The sequence below is a fragment of the Malaya genurostris genome, chromosome 3, assembly GCF_030247185.1.
Source record: "Malaya genurostris strain Urasoe2022 chromosome 3, Malgen_1.1, whole genome shotgun sequence".
Lineage (NCBI taxonomy): Eukaryota > Metazoa > Arthropoda > Insecta > Diptera > Culicidae > Malaya > Malaya genurostris.
Window position 1 is genome coordinate 187563369 of NC_080572.1, and position 21633 is coordinate 187585001.

Below are 21633 nucleotides of genomic sequence, written 5' to 3' on the forward strand. Positions count from 1 at the left end.
TGCTAACAGATCAAAGTCACATTTGTAGTGAAGCGATTACACATGCTGACTTTGACTCAGATCATCTTCCAGTAACATTCAGACTTTCCAACGAAGCTATAATTAATCCAATTAGTTCTATATTCAACTATCATAGAGCTAATTGGATGGATTACAGATCTCACATTGAAAATCATGTGGATCATGAAACTATTTTAGAAAATTCTGTGGACATCGACACAGCAATTGATAATTTGAACCATTACATTATCGAAGCTAGAAATCTTTCAGTTCCCAAAGCTCAAACTAAATTAAATTCTCCTATCATCGATGACAATCTTCAACTGCTCATTCGGTTGAAGAATGTTCGTCGACGACAATATCAACGTTCTCGTGATCCTGCTATGAAAAACATAGTTAAGGATTTACAAAAAAGAAATTAAACATAGATTTACTCCTTTGCGAAATGAAAATTTCGCTAAAGAAGTTGAACAAATTAAACCTGATTCTAAACCTTTCTAAAAAGGTTCTTAAGAAACCTCAGAAACCAATTCCTGCTCTCAAGGAAGGAAATCAAATATTTCTCACAAATGGCGAAAAAGCTCAAATGCTTGCTCAGCAGTGCGAGAGTGTCCACAATTTTAATTTGAACGTTGTGAGTCCTATTGAAAATGAACTCTCACTGAAATATGATCATATTTCAACTAAAGTGTTATTACCAAATGACATTATTTAGACGAATTTTGATGAAATTAAGTCAATCATTAGGAAACTTAAAAACATGAAGGCTCCTGGTAATGATGGAATTTTTAATATTCTTATTAAAAATCTTCCCGATGTTGCCTTGAGACTCTTGGTTAAAATTTTCAACAAGTGTTTTTCTTTAGCTTACTTCCCAAAAAGATGGAAAAACGCTAAAGTAATTCCTATCCTCAAATCTGATAAAAACCCAGCAGAAACATCAAGTTATCGACCAATTAGCTTACTTTCTTCTATCAGTAAACTTTTTGAAAAAGATATCTTGTTGAGAATGATGTCTCATATAAATGAGAATTCAATTTTTTTACCAGAACAGTTTGGATTTCGTCATGAACATTCAACTACTCATCAACTTGTCAGAGTAATGAACATGATAAAAGCAAATAAATTTTCTGGGTTATCCACTGGAGTTGTTCTTCTAGACATTGAAAAAGCATTCGACAGTGTTTGGCACAAAGGTTTGATAGCAAAAATGTCTGATTTCCAGTTTCCTATTTGTTTGATCAAAATGATTCAAAATTATTTAATTGATCGTACTCTTCAGGTTAGTTATCAGAATTGTAAATCTGAATTGCTACCCGTACGAGCCGGTGTTCCGCAGGGTTCGAGCGTAGCTCCAATCTTGTATAATATTTTCACTTCTGATCTTCCAAATCTACCCTTTGGTTGTCAGAAATCGCTATTCTGTGACGACACAAGTCTGTTAGCCACAGGTAGAAATCTAAGAGTGATCTGCAGTCGCCTACAAAGAAGCTAAAATATTTTCAGTGATTTTCTGTCAAAATGGAAAATTGCACCAAATGCAACAAAAATGCAATTAATTTTCTATCTTTATAAGCCCGAAACTTCTTTTCTTAAATCAAACAATAATCACATTCTCAAATTGAATGGCTTGGAATTGACATGGTCTGATCAAGCTAAATACTTAGGTTTAACGTATGACAAAAAAACTCACTTTCAAGGATCACATTGAAGGAATCCAGGCAAAGTGTAATGAATATATTAAATGTTTATATCCTCTTATAAACAGAAATTCTAAGCTCTGTTTAAAAAACAAGTTGTTAATTCATAAACAAATTTTCAGACCAGCCATGCTTTATGCAGTACCAATTTGGTCAAGCTGTTGTTCCACCAGGAAGAAAACGCTTCAAAGGATTCAGAATAAAATTCTGAAAATGATTTTGAAGCGTCCTCCTTGGTTTAGTACAAATGAGTTACACAGACTCATAAATATAGAACCATTAAATGTAATGTCACATAATATTATAAGTAAATTCTGACAAAAATCGATGCAATCTTCAATTGAATCGATTCGCTCTCTGTATTAGTTAGTAAGTTAATACACTGAGGTCTCTTTTTACACGGGGGTTACGTACCGTGTTAAAAAAATCCGTGTAAAACAAAACCGTGTTAATTGCGGAAACTGTGCAAAAAAAAACCGCGTGGGGAATTCGACGTAATAATTCCAAAAACCGTAGATTTGATTATTTGTTTGTTTTGTTTCGGATAAAATGTAACTTTTGATAATTTGAAGGTGAAAAAGCCATTTTTTAACGAACGTTCGACTAAAGAAGTGCTACCAAAAATTATTTAACACTTTCGCTACGAATAAAACTTGAGAATAAGTTCTTTTTAATTCCGAAGGTGCGATGTGTAGTAAACACAAACGATCTTAACAGTCATTTTCAACTAAACTGAGTGGGAAGACATGAGTATTGGCAGTGCCGCCGAGTAAAATTCGGGCCCGGGGAGACTGCAATATTACGGGTCCCTAAACATGAAAATTAAGAAACATTCTGAGTAAAAGAATGTCAATGTATCAAGAGATTTTTAAATACATTATTTTAACCAAATAATTCGTACACAGAAAGAAATAATGAAGTTTGCACGAAATGTAAATCAATAGTAACATGAAATAGACGTGAGTTGAACCGAAAATTTGGTTGAAAACAATCATTGATGCAAAACTAAATTGAATTGCATTGAATTTTCAATTAATAGAACTGTATCTTACAATTAACGCTTAGTTCTGGGATTAAATTATATTGAAACGTACAGTATTGTAAAGTAATTGTATGTTTAATTGCCTGCTCCAAATATGTGCATGAAAAAAGATGTAAATTCACAAAATATTTTTATCTGTGTAAGCTAAAATTGTTTCTATTTTTGATATTTTGTTTCGTTATGAAGAATAAAAAAAACAATTTTGTATTTCCGGGCCCCGGGGGATTCCTCCCTTTCCACCTCCCCTCTTGGCGGCCCTGGGTATTGGATAAAGATCTATGCACGCAGTAACAGAATTAAAAGGGAAGAATTCATAGAGATGAATATGGATCAAATTAGAAAAGGTATTACTATGTGTCATGCTGAAGTAACTCGTTTCATCGGCGTAAATCATAATACTACTAGAGTTATATCATTCAAATGGGTATAAAATACTTAATTTATACTGGGTATAAATTGCTTGATATGATGAAGAGTTGAAGAGAATTAGTAAATCCGATTAGTTCTTCAACGCTCTGAATTTTCTCGATGATATGGATGACGATGGTGACATCATACACCACAACTGAGCGAAAGTAATTTACGACAGGGATTCAAGATCTGAAGCCTGATTAATCATTTTATGGAACGACAGTCAATACTCCCGTGGATTGTTGAATGAATGATTTTAGTTAACTTTCAAACCTTAAATTAGCTCTCATAATCGTTTTCTTACAGACAACCTGATTTCTTTTTTAATTTTTTTTTCAAAAAAAGAATGACAGTGCTTTTTAAACTCTCATCAGAAATCGTATTGATTGCGAAAACCGTGTAAATAAAAACCCCGTTAATTCCGGAATCCGTGTAAAACAAGCCGTGTATAAAAAAACCGTGAGAAAAAAAACGTGTAAAAAGAGACCTTAGTGTATAAAAGTTCTTTTTCCCCACTACACAATAAACCAAGTAGCAAATGTAACTTATCGAAATTTAAAAATGTTCTACAATTATTTTAGAGTTATTATTTATGTTATCCATGTTCAGAAAGATTTTTAAACATACTAAAATTGATTGTGCAATTTATCATTGTAAAGTTTCACAATACTGCCGAAAAAATCACTGTAGAACTACTTTCAGTACGTCTAAATCAAACATACAGCAGATCACCAATTTGTCCATATTGCACTAATAGTTGTAGAATATCTGCAAAAATTTTCGCATCGTCATGTAAAATGGAAGTAACTACACCAATTGTGCAACAAAATCCAAATGGCTATCATAATTGTATTGGACACAAAATATGTCGAAATTATTATTAATCTCTTGTGGAAGGAAAATTAGCAGAATGATGCTCTCCTCAAGATAAAAATTGATAAGCCGAATTAGAACCTTACTGTGAAAAAACAGTTTCTGTTAAATCTGCATAGTTTTGGCTGCCTCATAAAATTGTAGGTCAGTGTGAGTAGTTTTCTTCATTTTAAGAAAAACAATGATATAAAATCCAAAACTTACAAAAACGTTATGCAAGATTTATCTATTTGAAATAAAAACAAAACTTACAACGTTGAGAATATTATCATAAATGCTGCGGAAATACAACATTACATACATACGCAATGAAAACAAAACTCAATCAGAAAAATTGTGTTTGGTTTTCATCTTGCTGAAATAATGAGCAGATCTGACATCACTTATGAACGAAAAGTAAAGTTCATCAAAGTTACTCTCATGATACTGTTTGTGCAACTTGTTTGTACAACTCCAACACATGGGCTTACCAAAATAATACCTACAGTACGTATCACAAATGTCGGGCCCGTTAAGATGTATCTTTATACTGTATTGTAATTCAACTAGTTTGTTCAAAATAAAACAAAACGTATAATATTTCTCTCTAAAATATTTACATGTTAAAGTATCTCGTTATTTAGATAATATAAATCATTACGTTGCGTGAACCATTTTCTATTCAACTCACTGTTACCACAGATGCCATATTGGAGAAGATTGAAGAAAAATTCATTTCGAGATTTTTCAGGTTCAATAAAACATTAGTTTGATCAAAACCGTCTGGAAATTTTAAGTATGTTTGAATATACATATTTCAAACATCATTCCGATGATTCTCTTTAAAAATAATAGATTGTTATTTTCACAGAAGTTGGTATACAATCATCAAAACACGTTAATTCAAAGGCGCTTGAAAATATCATGCGTACGAATACATGTTTCATCATAAAAAAGCAGTTCGTTGTCGATTTTTCGTTTACAAAAACACGAAAGATCAATTCTACAACATGTGACAGTATCATTTTTCATGTGCAGGTTATTTTACAAGATCCATGTTTGTGTTAAGTACAGTTGTATTGAAAATCAAATGTGAAACATGTTTACTAGAAAATAAGGTTTGTTATGTTTTTGTAAATGTCATTCCATTTCTTGTTTACATTAGGTAGTAGTTTTCACGAGTTTCACAATTGTTTTTTCGCTGATTTTATTACTGCCTCTGTGATGGGATCGACGCATGAGTTTTGCATCAGTTGCACAATCATTGTGAATAAATGTTCGTAATAACGGAAGAACTTAAAGATATGTTGCACAAAACAGAAAATTGCGCCTTTTCCATAACACAACAGTTACAAGAATAGTAATATGAACTTATTTGATAAATTGCACAATCAATAGAAAAATACAGGACAGCAACTTAACATGCTACTTGGGACAAGTAGGTTCACAATTTTTCCTACACAAAAATTACAGAATTGCGGAAGCAAATGATGTCTTAATGGTAATAACCAAATCATGTATATTATAGGGCTGAAAAGTCACCACTTGTGGCTGAACACCCAATTTAAATCTTAATAATTTCATTTTAACTCATATTCCAATAAATAGTTTAAAAAAAGTCACCATCGAAGCAGCCCGAAGTTATACCCATCACGCTATTTGCGAAATTAGTCGAAATTAGAACTCGTTTTGTTCATTTTGCCCGAGCTGGTACTATACTGATGAAATGTTTAAAATAAGTTGGATCGAATTTTGAAGTATAATTTTCTAAGCAAATGTAGCTTACAAAATCAACACAAATCAAAACCAGAATTGTAGCGCAACACAACAAATTTCACCCATCAAACTTGCCTCACGATTTAGGTTTAGTAAAAAGGTAATATTCGGTATGCAGTTTTCTGTAAACTTTCGAGATCTCAATCTTCATAGAATCGGGGTTCATAAATTTTAAAATTTCACGTCACAGTTCAAATAGTAGCATATTTGAAGTTAAGTTACCTCGCAAATCCCGTCGCATATGTCGCAACAATACCCCCACACGAATACATAATCCAACATTGTTGTGTTTTACATTTTAAGCGAGAAATGTCGCATCGCTCGCAGAAAACTACGCAGCAAAAAGCTGCTTTCCCCATTCGGACACGTGTCAGGCCCGTTGTACCATAGCAGCTCCCATTTACAGGGAGAGGAAATGTAAATCTCGCCACGCCATCCGTGTCAGAATTCGGAGTTTCGTCCCGAACGAACATTCCAGATATTTAGAGGGAAATAAAATAATCGAAAAAAAACGGTACTCACCTTCGAGTTTCATGCCGACCTCGAGACACTTCTGGAAGCGACAGTAGGGGCAGCGTTTGCGCTGGGTCTTGTCGATGTGACACTGCCGCTCGGCGACGCACGTGTACACCTTCTTGTTCTGGACGGTACGCTTGAAGAAGCCCTTGCACGACTCGCACGTCAGCAGTCCGTAGTGGTAGCCTGAGACTTTGTCACCGCACACCGGGCACAGTTCTTCAATGAAATATTTAAAATCAGTCTGGTCGCATTGAATGGCGGATACGACACTAAGGTTGTTAAGATTAGTGGGCTCAATGGCGGTAGTACCTGACGGGGGGATCGCTAGATAGTTCGACTGCGTCTGGGAGATGTTCTCGTGGTAGCCACCTGCGGAAAACATGTAAGGAGAATCGAAATTGTACAGGGAGTAGTTGGACTGCTGCGATTGCAAGCCCTGGACAGCGGCGGCATTGCCACCGCCTGCTCCGCCGTTCTGGCCGTGGTGATGATTGTTGTTGTTGTTGCTATTGCTAGTGTTGTTATTATTGTGCGACGGGATTGGCGACTGAGCCGTCAGGCTGTTGGCCACCACTGTATTGTTGTTGTTGACGCTGGTGCTGTTGTTGTTGTTGTTATTCAGATGACCGGCTACGGCTCCCAGAAGATTCCCGGCAACACCGGTTCCGCCGCCACCACCACCACCACCCCCACCTCCTCCGGTGTTCATGTTGTAACCGTACTGCGGTGGTGGCATGGCATTTCCGGTCATACTGTTGCTGTTACTGTTACTGTTCTGACTCGATAGCGACAGTAGCTGCGTGGTGGTGTTGCCAGCGCCACCCTGTGGCGGTGGGCTGGCCGAATAGTTGGCTAACGAATACTGTGACATGTTCAGCGACATAAACACTGCCGAATTCTGGTGATCCATGTCTAATAACATTTCTTCCGACTTCCCGTTACTGTGTATATATATATGTATGTATATATGTATGTATGTATATATTGGAAATCCCTTGATTTGGTTGGTTTAATTTGTTTTGATTCGAACTCGCCACCAGTCGGGGTTCAGGATATTCGTACACTCACTTACACAATCGCACTTCGGACGGATTCTTGCGGTTTTGCTACTACTTGGTATTTTGTCGTACTTCACGGAATCGGTTTGCTTCTGTTTCTGTGCAGTTGCAGTTGTTGGTTTGCCGATGTAATATTGTTAAATTGCTACCACTAACTTTTTTCTTTCTGTTTCCTTGCTTTAACCAATAGTTTCACTTATGCTTCTAGAACTACCATACACCCTTCCTTATCTTACTTATCTTGTAGATATATCTATACAGAACTTAACTTTAGCGAACAATCACAAAAATTGGTATTCTAGTTGCACTTGATCTTCTTTGCTTCGAACTTTCGTTTCTTCGTTTGTTTGTTTCATATTAAACACCTCTTACACTTCGTGCCAACGGTGCGTTTTTCGTACACTAACTTGTACAATTTTAAAGGGTTTCTACGTATTTTAATATATTTTTTATTTTCGTTTCTTCAGGCTACTTTCTACACTACTTTTCTATTCAAATTTTTAATGGTTTTGACGAGACAGAGAGGCAGAGAGAGATAAAAAAAGCACAAACACACACACCCACTCAGAGGTCATGAACGGATTGTGGTCCTCCTGCTGATGTATTAGGACCGATATGATGGTCGCGTGTTACACAGTTGACAGTTGTTGACGGTTGTGGAGACTTGATCAGCTTGCAAAATCCGCTCCATCGATGGGACATTTTAATTCCACTTTCATGAAAACAGAAGAAAAAATAGCAAGCGACAGGATCCTTTGCTAAGCTCTTGTTTAAATATTCTTTCACAGTTTCAGTTGATTTTGTATAATTTGTTTTGTTGTTATCTCACTTTACGCACTCAATTGCACAACAGTCGGGGGGGGGGTTCCAGAAAAATATATTCCAGCTATCCCGTTGTACATCCGTTTTGCAATATGAACAAACACGCAGTATGGATTCAGGATCCAAAATCTGTTTTGATAGCACCATCGAATCTTTCTTTTCCTTAATTTTTTTTGTTGTATGGCAAAGCTCTTTCAGAACTTTGACTCTGTTTTGTATCACATATTGGTTTGAACAAGTTTCAAAAAAACTGCAGGATTTCCACAGAATTCTGACCGAAACTTGGAGCACTTGGTAACTTTGATTTTGTTTTCTAATGGTGAACAGAACAGAACATCAACGAGAAATGCACTTGGCAGCCTTATCCGAGCTGCTTGGTAACTTGGGTACTTGGTTGCCAAAAACACACACACAAAACGAAAGAATATCCAGGTTGTTCAGGTGCGATAAGCTGAAGCAGAACACGCTCCGAAAACGGAGTTTATGATTTCGAGGAAGAGAAAAACCCAAATCGGAACGAAACCTCGCGATCCGCGATATATTCTTTTGTTTTTTTTTCTACTGGAAAAACTGATGATCCCGGCGCACACAGGTGTAACAGAACTTCGACTTCTACGCTTCTTCTACCCCCCGGTTTCAGGAGGTGACTCAAAAAAGCTCGCGGTATGACGCACGAACGAGCAGTGAGAACTACAACTTACGGCAAACATGGGCTACGATATACTAACTCCAACTACTTGAAAAATAATAATATAAAATCCGCTTTTTCGAGAATCCATCCGAAAACTTCGGCGACTGTTTTTCGTGTGGCCGCGCTCCGATTGCCTTACCGTGTGCTCAACCATGCCGTGCAGCCGACTTTTCGATTTCGCTTTGTGGTACTCTTTCTCTCTCTCGCATCATGGCACTCAGAGCCCCATGTTCGGCCGAACGACATGCGGCTCGGGAGAACGAGTGGACGGTTCCAATGTACAACAAAGGCGAGTCGATTCACTGCTCTCTCTCTCTTTCGTTCTCTCTCGTTCAGTGAGTTCGAACGCAGCAGTTGCATTTGACACAGATCGAATCAAGAACAACAGCAGCAGCAGCAGCAGCAGTGGCACAAAAAAAGTGACACACTCTCGCTCTCATTGGCCCACTTTTTGGGGGCGAGCACGCACACAAACACACACACACAGTGCCACTTCCATACTGTTCGTAAGAATTCCCGCGTTCAGACCGGACTGAACTGGGTGTTGAGGGTGGGAGGGTTTTTAAGTAAGTGATTCGTGATTGAAATTCCGATTTTAGACGAACTTTTTGTACCAAGCCTTCTGTATTAAGTCAAAGTAAATTTTGTTGAAAAATGTTCGGCAGAATTCGAATTCTATTCAAATGACATTATCAACCATCATTTCATTGAATGTTTTCCAGTTGTAATACCCAAAGATCATCAACCAACATCCGAGCGTCAGCGGAATCCGCCCGCCAGAGTTCACTCAATTAAATGTTGAGGCAGGATAGGATAGGCTCTCGCTTCGGTGCGCGATCATCATCATCATCATCATCGGATCCACTCACTGGTACGGTGGTACTCAGCACCGATCCATCCTTTGCCCCCACCCACCCTGACCAAAACCAGAAAAAAAACACAGCAAAACGAGCGAATGTACAATGCTCGTGTAAAGTGAGATCCACTTTCGGTTTCATTTCAGATCGGATCGACTATGCTGCGCTATGCTTTGCCACCCCCCACCCATACGAGCCGACAGCATACCGAGCGGAAAGCATGAGCATGAGTGGAGTTTTTGGTGTTCTCTTACTCTCTCTCTTTCGTGCGCGCATGCTACTATGCCGAATTAGCATAGTGAGTACCGCCCGTGATCGGGAGAGGAAGAGTCGAAAGCAGCAACAGCAACAACAACAACAAAAAAGAGCCGATTTCGATGCAACGAAATTAAAAGCGAAGGTATGAGGTAATACTAACAATTGCTGTAATGCACTACCACTCTGATGACTACCAACACTCAGAGCGAAGTATGAGTGAACGAGTGAAACACAGCGCGGGGAAGGAAAAAATAGCAGAAGGAGAGAAAAGCCGAGTCGGTGTGCGATCTGAATACGAACGAGAAACGACAAACGAATTGGAAAAGACGAAGGGCTGTGGGGAGCATGGCGAACAAAAAGGTTTGTTTATACTGTATGCATTAACAAATTTTTGTTAAGCCTTTTATGGTCGGACGACACAAATTGGGTACACACCACCGTGCAATTGTGTACATTCATTGGTGGTTGGTTGTCAGCGAAACGACAACGAAAACGCACAATTTATCTTTCCTTTCGGAAAGATGACATTTTGAACGTTTTGAAACAACTGTCTGCTTTCCATTAGACTTGAACTGTGTCTGGGGGATCGTACGGTTAGAGCAATCACATTTCCAACTAACAACATATGCTGTAGTTCTAAAAGTTTAGACTTTAGACATCTTTTACTAATTTGATAGCAGAAAACACCTGTGAAGACATCGGAATCCACGTAAACTTCAAAATATGTGAACTTCTGCAAACTATGAAAATACCAACTAACCACTTTTGATTTCTTCATTAGAAAAGAAGTACTTGGGACAGTTTGCAATCCATCGGAAATATTCGTAGTCACATGGAACAAAGTCTGGCAAGTACGGTGGATTCGGTAAAATCTTCTATTTTAAATGTCCAACCATATTTTGATTACTTTGACGTTGGTGGGCCAAGCATTTCCGTGCTGTAAAATGACTTTACTGTGCCTTTTCATGTATGTTATGGTAGCCGTGGTGGTTACTTCAGTGCTCGGCTTAAACGCATCGATTGCGTTGGGTATCTACAACATGTGATAATTTTTTATTTGGGAGCTCCAGCTAGCTGGTCCAACGAAATGCAGAGTCCCATCTAGACATCTTCAGCTTAGGATTACCCCCGTGCTTCAAAACCGTCAAACAACACGATATTTATGTCACAGTTAACCCTTTCACGACCACAAGATGTCCAGGACGAAATATATCAATTATTTTGCTCATGAAATTTCATGAGAAGGCACGGTTCATGATTACATGATTAAAAAATCATGGCACCAGTAGTATATTTTTATCCGTGTAGTAGGGTGCATGAGTTTCCTTCAATTTCATTGGAAATATTTTTCCCTATGATCCTAAATCGGCTGCGAAGTTTGTTGAAAGAGAAGGTCAAATTCCACTACAGGAATGTGATACCAAAGCTTTGCTTAGGTTTATTATATTTTAATTTAATTTATTGCTTTAACTGCTTCACTTATCAGAATAGTGTTATACACCATTCGACTCAGTTCGACGAGATCAGAAAATGTATGTGTGTGTGAACTTTTCGAAGAAATTTTCACCGCTCAATTTTCTCTGAGATGGCTGAACCGTTTTTAACAAACTTAGGCTCGTTTGCAAGCTACTGTTGAACCATTGATCGAGTTCGAAGATCAAATGGCTGCGACTTCTGGTTCCGGAGATATGACTGTATAAGTGACGTAACCGACAAAACGTTTTGTTTTTTACCGCGCGAGTTTCTCAGAGTTGGCTGAACCGATTTTAACTAACTTAGGCTCGTTTGAAAGCTACTATTGAGCAATTGATCAAGTTAGAAGATCAAATGACTAAGACTTCTGTTTCATGAGATATGATAGTATACGTGACGTAACCGACAAAACACGTTGATTTTTACCGCTCTTATAACAGATCGGCTGAAAAGTTCGTATCGTTTCTATGAGAGGGCGCCACTAGAATTAAATCCATACCATTTTCAGTCAGTACCAACCTTCAAAAGATACATGTATAAATTTGACAGCTGTCTGATTATCAGTTTGTGAGATATTGCATTTTGAGTGAAGTTATTGTGAAAAAAATGTAAAAAAAGGAATTTCGTGTGTTGATGAAACACTACTTTTTGATGAAAAAAAGTGCCGCCGATACTAAAAAATGGCTTGATGAGTGTTATCCAGACTCTGCACCGGGCGAAGCAACAATTCGTAAGTGGTTTGCAAAATTTCGTACTGGTCATATGAGCACCGAAGACGATGAACGCAGTGGACGTCCAAAAGAGGCTGTTACCGATGAAAACGTGAAAAAAATCCACAAAATGATTTTCAATGACCGTAAAGTGAAGTTGATCGAGATAGCTGACACTCTAAAGATATCAAAGGAACGTGTTGGACATATTATTCACGAATATTTGGATATGAGAAAACTTTGTGCAAAATGGGTGCCGAGTGAGCTCACAATCGATCAAAAACAACAACGAATTGATGATTCTGAGCAGTGTTTGGAGCTCTTATATCGAAATAAAACCGATTTTTTTCGTCGATATATAACAATGGACGAAACATGGCTCCATCACTTCACTCCGGAGTCCAAACGACAGTCAGCTAAGTGGACTGCACGCGATGAACCGAACCTATAGCGTGGAAGAACTCAACAATCGGCCAGTAAGGTTATGGCGTCTGTATTTTGGGATTCGCATGGTATAATTTTCATCAACTACCTTGAAAATGGAAAAACCATCAACAGTGACTATTATATAGCATTATTAGAGCGTTTGAAGGACGAAATTTAAAAAAAAACGGCCTCATTTGAAGAAGAAAAAAGTTTTGTTTCATCAATACAATGCACCGTGTCACAAGTCGATAAAAACCATGCTGAAATTGAACGAATTGGGCTTCGAATTGCTCCCTCATCCACCGTATTCTCCAGATTTGGCCCCCAGTGACTTTTTCCTGTTCTCAGACCTCAAGAGAATGCTTGCTGGTAAAAAATTTAGAAGCAATGAAGAGGTAATCGCTGAAACTGAGGCCTATTTTGAGGTAAAGGACAAATCGCACTACAAAAATGGTATCGAAAAGTTGGAAGATCGCTATAATCGCTGTATCGCCTCTGATGGCAATTATGTTGAATAATAAAAACGAATTTTGGCAAAAAAATGTGTGTTTCTATTAAACGATACGAACTTTTCAGCCGAACTGTTACATAAGGGTGCCAATATTTTGGGATCACCTCTAATTTCGTAAAGCTTTAATGGTCAAAAGTTTAAGCACCTCGAAAAAAGTCCTCATGCAAAATTTGAGCTAAATCGGACATAGGTAAAGGGTGCTGCCCAGCGTTTAAAGTTTGAAAATTTTCGATCTTGATAAAGCACCATGATGAAATACATGAAATTTCCGAAATCGAAAATTTTTTTGATGCCAGAAATCTTAAAGTTGCATGAAACGTCGAGATTTAGTGTTGTTTCAAAAAAAAATCTCCATCTCCGAGAATCTTGCGCGGTAAAAAACAACGCGTTTTCAGGGTGGCAAGTAAATTAGCGATTTCAATTTCCCGGTTTTTTCCCGGTTTTCCCGCTGCGCGAGACTAAAAATTCCCGGTTTTCTTAACATGTCCAAAAAACATAGAGAGTTGAGAAATGGGTACTTTTCGGGTATCTCCTTGGAACTACGATTCAAATTCTCATCCACAGTTTGTCCAAACGTTCATCTTCTGAACTAACAGTTCAATCCAGCCCAATGTATTCCATCTTTGTCTTTTACTTCGCCAGTAACTTCGATGTAACAATAGGATTAAAACAAGAAACATATCTGGCCAACGGTGATGAAAGTGATCAGTCTTGCATTTCACGAAGGAATGAAGCATCAACATTATTGCAATTTTGTTGAAAAATCAACACAATTTATTTAAACTTCTTGCTTTTTCCAATAATGCTCTTAAGCGCAGCTTTCACATCATATTCGATGATTATTGGTGGTGTTTTGTAGTTTTCCAGAAATATCATCAGTTATTTGAAAATTAAATTTAAAGTCTTACAATTAAAATTAAAATAATTATTTTTCGAACTATTCAATCTCTTTCAAGAATACCACTGAATCAGTATTTTAAAGGCTATCTGGAAAATCAGTCCTTCTTAAAACTTATGCAAGTTAGGAGTGTATTCTAGAAATGGGCAGAACCGTTCATGTCAAAGAACTCTTGAAAACTTAATAGTTGTACCGAAAGAATTAGTTCTACTGAACCGTTCTTTCGTTTTCCTGAAACTTTGTATGTTTCTTCGAAAATAATATGAGAGCTACAAACTATATTTTGTAGTAAACAGATTCAGTAATAGTGAAGTCTTTTAGCATGTGTTCTACCATTTTCAAAGTTCGCGAACTTCTACCAGATTCCTCAAATCAGCAAACGTTTCGAAAGACAATTCTATCGAGAAGAATAGAGAGCTATCATTCTTCAATAAAGAACTCCAGTTCACTCAATCTTCGAGGAGAACTAGTTCTTTTGAACCGTACGCGAACTGACCATCTCTAGTATATTCCAATATGTTTTTAGCCTGGTATAGTATAAGGTTAAAAATTAAAAATGAATGAACTAAAGCACAACACCACTCCCTCAAACCAGATTACTTCTTACAACCAGTGGAGTTTCGTGACAAAATTTACGGGTTGTGAACTGCTTATATGGTATGATATTAGAACCGTTTCGATGTTGCAACTGAGACAGCAATTTGTTTTCAACTGCCATAAGCATAAGCCACTGAAGCCTCTCCTGAATGTGTGCATACAAGTTCTCACAGAGCCTATTTGGCCAGTTGTGCAGGCCATTGCTAACAACATATACGATATTCTTTCAGAGTTGGGTTCTGGCGAGAGAACAAAATCCTTCTAGAATTCATAAAATGTACGCTTGTCACTTTGGAAAAACAACAACAATCTATGGCTCTAGTGACTGAGATAATCTTAATTTGACTCTCCTATCATCGACACTGAACAAACTCTTACGAACTCTGAAAAACCAGTTTCAGTTGTCGAAGAAGGAAATCAAATACTCCTTGCAAACGGTGGATAAAATGAAAGTCGACAGCTTTGTCGATTTTGTGAATCCTATTAAAATCAATACCAAGAGTATTAAACAAGTATTGTCACAATTTGACATTACTGAGAAAAATTTTGGTGAAATTAGGGAAATCATTGTCTGGCTAAAAACACGGTTCCTAAGAATTCTTAAAAAAATATCCTGATGTTACTTTTACCATTATGCATACTTATTCTGAAATTTGAAAAAAAATCACTAGAAAAGGTCTCAAGTGCAAATGACAGTTCCTCTTTCTTTCGATTATTACGTTCCTATAGGCAATCCTTCTTTTTTACACCATGCATAGAATAACGACTGAAATTATCAACTTTCGATTTGCTTTTCAAAAAATTGTTGGAAAATACAGGAATACACCGTAATAATTGAAAGAGACAATAAACAAAGAGAAAATAAATAAAGAATAAATAAACAAAGAGAAACTGTCATTTGCACTTGGAATCTTTTCTAATATTTGTCGAGATTCAATAGAAATCCAGAAGCATCCAAATTATCCTTATTTTTCATTATGAGCATTCATTGTGCTGTTATTGATGGCAACTAAGAAAGCTCTTATTGATTTAAAATTACTGAGGTGTTGGCTCCATTTTCATTGGATTGTGCACTATTGAACCTGTGAGAGACAATAAGAAGTTTCAAAACTTGTACTGAGCTCCTAGTTCAAACACAAAATAGCCTTCATCTTTTCATTTGTTGTATCAGAAAAATCATGATGCTCAAAATCGTTACTAAGATTGGGACTAGTAAATTTTTCCCGGATTTGCACTAAAATCTCCGACTTTTTCCCGGTTTTTCCCGGTAAAACAAAATTTCCGACTTTTTCCCGGTTTTCCCGATTTTCCCTGTCACTTGCCACCCTGCGTTTTGTCAGTTACGTCACTTTTACCATCATATCTCCGGAACCAAACGTCACAGCCATTTGATATTCGAACTTGATCAATGGCCCGACAGTAGCTTTCAAACGAGCCTAAGTTTATTAAAATCGGTTCAGCCATCTCTGAGAAAATTGAGCGGTAAAAATATCTTCGAAAAGTGCACACACATACACACACACACACACACACACACACACACACACACACACACACACACACACAGACATTTTCCGATCTCGTCTGACTGAGTCGAATGGTATATAACACTATGGGTCTGCGAGGCTCCGTTCGAAAGTGGGCTTTTCCAGCAATTCTAATACCTTTCTATAGAGAAAGGCAAAAACCATCGATTCAATAATGATTGAAGAATCGATAACGATTTTTATAGAAGGGAAAATACGAGGTCTGTTCAAAAAGTTCCCGGAATTTTTTAATTGCGCGCGTCTGGAGAGTCCGGTGGTCAAATTTTTTTTTATTGTGTTGGTACATATGTCCCTAATGTATGGTGAAATTTTCAGCTGTATTCATTGTTTACATTCTGTCTTGTAGCGGCTGGTGTAGACGTGTTTTTTTGAGCTCGGCGATTTTTGTTAGTTTAAACAATGGAAGAATTGAAGAGTCAAAGAATTTGTATTAAATTTTGCGTGAAAAATGAAATTAAGTGTAACCAAGTGTGCGAAATGTTACAGAGAGCCTACGGTGAGTCTGCTATGAAAAAAACAAGTGTTTACGAGTGGTATAAGCGTTTCCAAGATGGCCGCGAAGACGTTGAAGACGACGAACGCTCCGGTCGACTCAGCACGTCAATAATCGATGAAAATGTGGGAAAAGTGGAAAAAATGATTATGGATGATCGTCGAATCACTATTAGAGAAGTTGCTGTTGAAGTTGGCATATCAGTTGGCTCATGCCATCATATTTTTTCAAATGTTTTGGGCATGAAACGAGTGGCAGCAAAATTCGTTCCAAAACTGCTGAATTTTGATCAAAAAAACAAACGCATTACCATCGCTCAGGAGCTGTTAAACGACGTCAACGACGATCCAAATTTACTTGAAAGGGTCATAACTGGTGATGAAACATGGGTGTACGGTTATGATGTCGAAACAAAAGCACAATCGTCCACGTGGAAGCACCCAACGTCACCGAGAGTGAAAAAAGCACGTCAAGTTCGATCAAATGTCAAGGTTTTGCTTACTGTTTTCTTCGATTATAATGGCATAGTGCATAAAGAATTCTTGCCAAAAGGTCAAACCGTCAATAAGGAGTATTACCTTGAAGTAATGCGACGTTTGCGTGAAGCAATTCGAAAAAAAGCCCCGATTTATGGAAAAACAATTCATGGGTTTTGCACCACGATAACGCACCTGCTCATTCATCGTTGCTTATTCGTGATTTTTTGGCTAAAAACAAGACTTTAATCATGCCCCAACCTCCTTATTCACCAGATATCGCTCCGTGTGATTTTTTCCTGTTCCCAAAGTTGAAGAGACCCATGAAAGGACAGCGTTTTCCGCTGAGAGTGCTACAGAGCATTACAAAAAGTGACTATCAGGGGTGTTTCGAAGACTGGAAAAAACGCTGGCATAAGTGTATTATATCTAGGGGGGATTACTTTGAAGGGGACCATATAGATGTAGACGAATAAATAAATATTTTTTAGAAAAATGAGAATTCCGGGTACTTTTTTAACAGACCTCGTATTTCCCTTGAGCGTTAAGGGGTTATGGGGTCCTTTTTGACCCTTCAACGGTATTTAAAAAGACTACGAAGGGGGACCAGGGTAAAAACTTTTTTAATTTTGGTTTATGTGTTTTATAAATGGTCCCTATCTTCTTATTTTGTATGTGTAGAATTGTTAGAACGACGCAATTTTACAAAAAACCATTTTTAGAATTTCATGTCTAAATATCTCTGCAACTATTCTGCCCATACTTGCATATCAGTCCCATATGGAAAATCGGCATGTCGAGAAAAAGACGATTAAAATTTTATTTCCGATGTTTTTTTATTTATTGTGCTACCTAATGTTAAACCATGGTCTTATTAGTTGAAATATCGGTAATACACCTTTACTATTCCAAGATGGCAACAAATGAAATTATTGAAATTTGCACTAAATGGGACTGATATGCGAGTACTTTGCATATGGGACAGACATGAGTTGATATTTTTTCACATTTTACTGGACAAACCCTAAACTTTTATTGCAATTTCTGAAAGTATATTGAGGATAGATTTCATTCCTCAAGCTAACTCAAAATTGACGAAAATCGATATGGGACTGATATGCGAGTATAGGCAGTATTGCTCCTAGAAGAAAGGTCATCAGAAATAAATTTATTGCTCCTAAGTTGAAACATTTTATCCTGGTGTTTACTTGGTTACATTTTGTCTGCTTTAAAATTGTTTGGGCTGTGATTTCGTTGTTTTCAAAAAGACAATAATATAATTCGCATTAAATGAATGTTTTCAAAATTACTTTAAAATGGTCAGTTTAAGGGGCAAAGGGTTTTTACCTCCTAATTTATGCTAGGTGCACCATTTTTACTTAAATTTACGTTTCGTCTTAGACTCATCAGTGCATAGCAGTTCAACATAAACTTTCAAAGAATAACATATCAGTAAAAACCAAACATGTCATGGTTTCATAATGAAATTTGTTCGGTTGATTTTCAATTCTTTAAAAAAAATTAAACGTTTTTTCAATGTGCAATTTTTTTTTGCAGTGCCCAATTGATATCCAACAATTTCAACTTAAACACCGTTCGTTTTTGAGTTACATAGATTTACATGCAAAAGTACATCTGCTTTTTTCAAAAGTCAGTCTTGAGTCGAATTGGTCTCTCCGACTGGGAAAAACAAAACAGTAAACTATTCGAAAGACGTGTGCCTGGTTTCCAAATCAGAATATGCGAAGTCGGGTAGTTTTGATATTTCTGGAATTGTTCATGCGAAAAAGTTTTTAATTTGTAGAACTGCTCAACAAATTGAGCCACCCTGCAAGTATGAAGACAAAACTTTCCGACTTTTCCACCTATTACATTTTTGCTATTTTAACTGTTTCTCGTTGCGTAGTGACGAAAAATAAGTTTCATTCTCGTGACATGGCTTCTTCGTACTAAAATGTAGTCAAATTTGTACCGCTCCACTCAAACGACGCGAGCAGTTTGTCCGTGTTGAAAATTAAAAATCAGACTCTTAACAATCCGCAGACCATGAAACCGGGTAGTGCTGCTGTGCGATAATGCACCGCTTGATTCGCAGTCTGCGCCGATTTCGTAATTCTCTAACTCAATTAACACATTGCCATTGACAATGCGAGCAATTGTGCGTGACGCAGTTTTTTATTTTATTTTTTTCACTTGTAGTTTTGCTCTGTAAAATCTTGAATCGTCAGATTCGGACAGTTTCGTCGTTTGCTTCTTCTTCTTTTTCTTTTTTGTTTCAGTCTCCTTCGTGTTCGTGCTTCATTCGTTAGCCATTATCTCCCTATGCACGTACGACACGGCGTACAAAAAAAAACCCGACTGCGTGGTGAATCCGTCGTGAGACTCGTGACTGTGTGTATGGGTTTTGTTTTATTTCGTCGCTCGCGTAATAAGTGAAAGTGTAGCGGCGACCTACTTTTTTTCGGTTTGCCGGGCCCGCCACAGTCGTGGTTTTTTTTTATTTCGTTGGTGTTTTTGTTTCATTTGTCTGCCGATTTTTTCTCTTCTTCTTCTTCTTCCTCGTCTTGTTCGTTCCAGTCGAAGCTCCTCGATTTCAGGTCTATGTTAGAGAAACAACATTGTCAAGTCCCTCGATCTCGATCTCGACTCCGTCCACCTTGTAGCATTCAGCTGGGGCGGAACGGGGGGGATGGAGAGATCGGGCTGTCCGTTCGTGCACAGGAGTGATGTCAGCCTGGCCGAACCGCGAACTTTCGACAAGTCTGCATCTGAATTTGGCCGTTGAAGCGGTGTCGGATCTGAGCATGGATTGAAAAGGGCGCACACGAGTCGGAGGTGGTTTCTCGCAGTTTTTGTCTTTCCGAGGCATGATTGGTGAGAAAACAAAAAAAAAAAACAGATCCGATTGTGACGCATGGGATGATGCCCGGTTGGTAAAAAAAAAACATTCGCTTGAAAAAGAAAACCGGGCATAAACTGTAACTGACCAGACGCAATGCACATAAAAAAATCAACACGTTCTGTTGTGGGGCACACATCTCTTATTCCCGTTCGTTCAACATAAAGAAACCTGTTTGATTACGAGGGGATCGAACATGCACTGCTGTCTGCTTTATTATTGATACGAAGCGTAAAAAATCCAAACCCACGGAATGTATGGGAAGAGCTATAAATTGGTATCCTTCATTACTTCGTCTTCCATGTGCTGCTGTCTTCCCGGACGAAGCGAGTTAAATATTCAAAAAGTCAGATTTATTCGAAACAAATAGCCTTTAAACAGCCCGGGAACCATCAAAAGCCGGAGGATGGGAGGCGAGGGAGCGGGAGAGACGGCACTAACCGTGGATACCTTTCCATTTCCAGCGCAGCAAATTTGGTGAACCGGAGAAGCAGTAAAATAGAGGAAGAATGACAAGCAATAAAACGCGCTCAAGATCCCTGAAATTACAGACCAGAGAAAGCCGATCCTGATTCTTTACTGCATCCCTCGTTTCACTGGTTGAACCGGTACTAGCCGTGATCTTCGTTTTATGTCTTCCTCTCCTGAGCCTAACTCCGGCATTACCTGCTCCCGAAGGGAGCAAGTAAATTCATCAATAAACACATTTTTATTGGTTTATTAGATGACCCCCGGACGAGGTAACGAAGTTTTTTTTCTTGATCTTGTTAAGAGATTTTACCCAACGTGATCAGTCTTTTTGTTACTTTTCCTTTCTATGCGCTCATACACGGGCACTTGCCTGCCGGGCCACTCTTTCTCTCTCTCTCTCTCTCTCTCTCTCTCTTCACAGGACTCTGCTACTACCCGCACCGCTAACCGTTTGTTGGTGACTGTTTGTGCGGCTACACGGATCATAATTATCCTTTCTCTACTTCCCTACCGCACCGGCACTAGCCCTGGTTTTGCCCTGGAATTCCAGGACCAATTAGCGAGCTAAGATTATGTAAATATGCCTTCTCGCACTGCCGCAGGGAAACAACGGCCACAGGCAGGTACCGACCGACCGTTGGAGAGGACAGCCAGGTAGGTTTCGACTGATCGAGATGTCCTACCTGAGCGAAAGTGTAAATATTTTGGGTATCGCTATCGGAAGCAAAATAAACAAACATTGAGTTGATCGAAGGTGGCGAAACAAAGGAAAACATATAGGATTATTTTGGCGGATGATGTTTCTAGCTTTTTGCTTCCCTTCTCCATAAGAAAAGGATTTCAATGACAGGATTACTTTTGAGTATGAGTTGTATCTATTTTTTGGAAACCGAAGGAGCGAGAAAATTCAAAGTTCTGCTACTGTAACTTACCAACACCATTTGTCGTTGTTTCGATTGCACGAAAAAATAATCTCGAGATCGCTTATTTTCTGACACCTCCGGACACAGTGCCAAAATTATTTGAAAAATTGGTTCATTATAAATATTAACATGTTGTAATATTCATTAATTAGACTATGTTTGAGTTCAAGAATATTAATCTCTAATTGTAGCTGCTGTTTGAAATAATAGCAGCGCGAGTTTT

At 38.0% G+C, this 21633-nt stretch overlaps 1 protein-coding gene across 6 annotated transcripts in view; it reads right to left on the minus strand.

Moving 5' to 3' along the window:
• The window catches only part of LOC131434559 (nuclear hormone receptor FTZ-F1), a 446632-nt gene that overhangs the window by 212375 nt on the left and 212624 nt on the right, over window positions 1-21633 (minus strand). For all 6 annotated transcript variants that reach the window (XM_058601379.1, XM_058601380.1, XM_058601381.1 and 3 more), the window contains 2 exons: window positions 6610-6669; window positions 6304-6516 (listed from right to left, as the gene is read on the minus strand). In XM_058601379.1, coding sequence (XP_058457362.1) covers window positions 6304-6516; window positions 6610-6669 — 273 coding nt within the window. The remainder of the gene's footprint in view (window positions 1-6303; window positions 6517-6609; window positions 6670-21633) is intronic.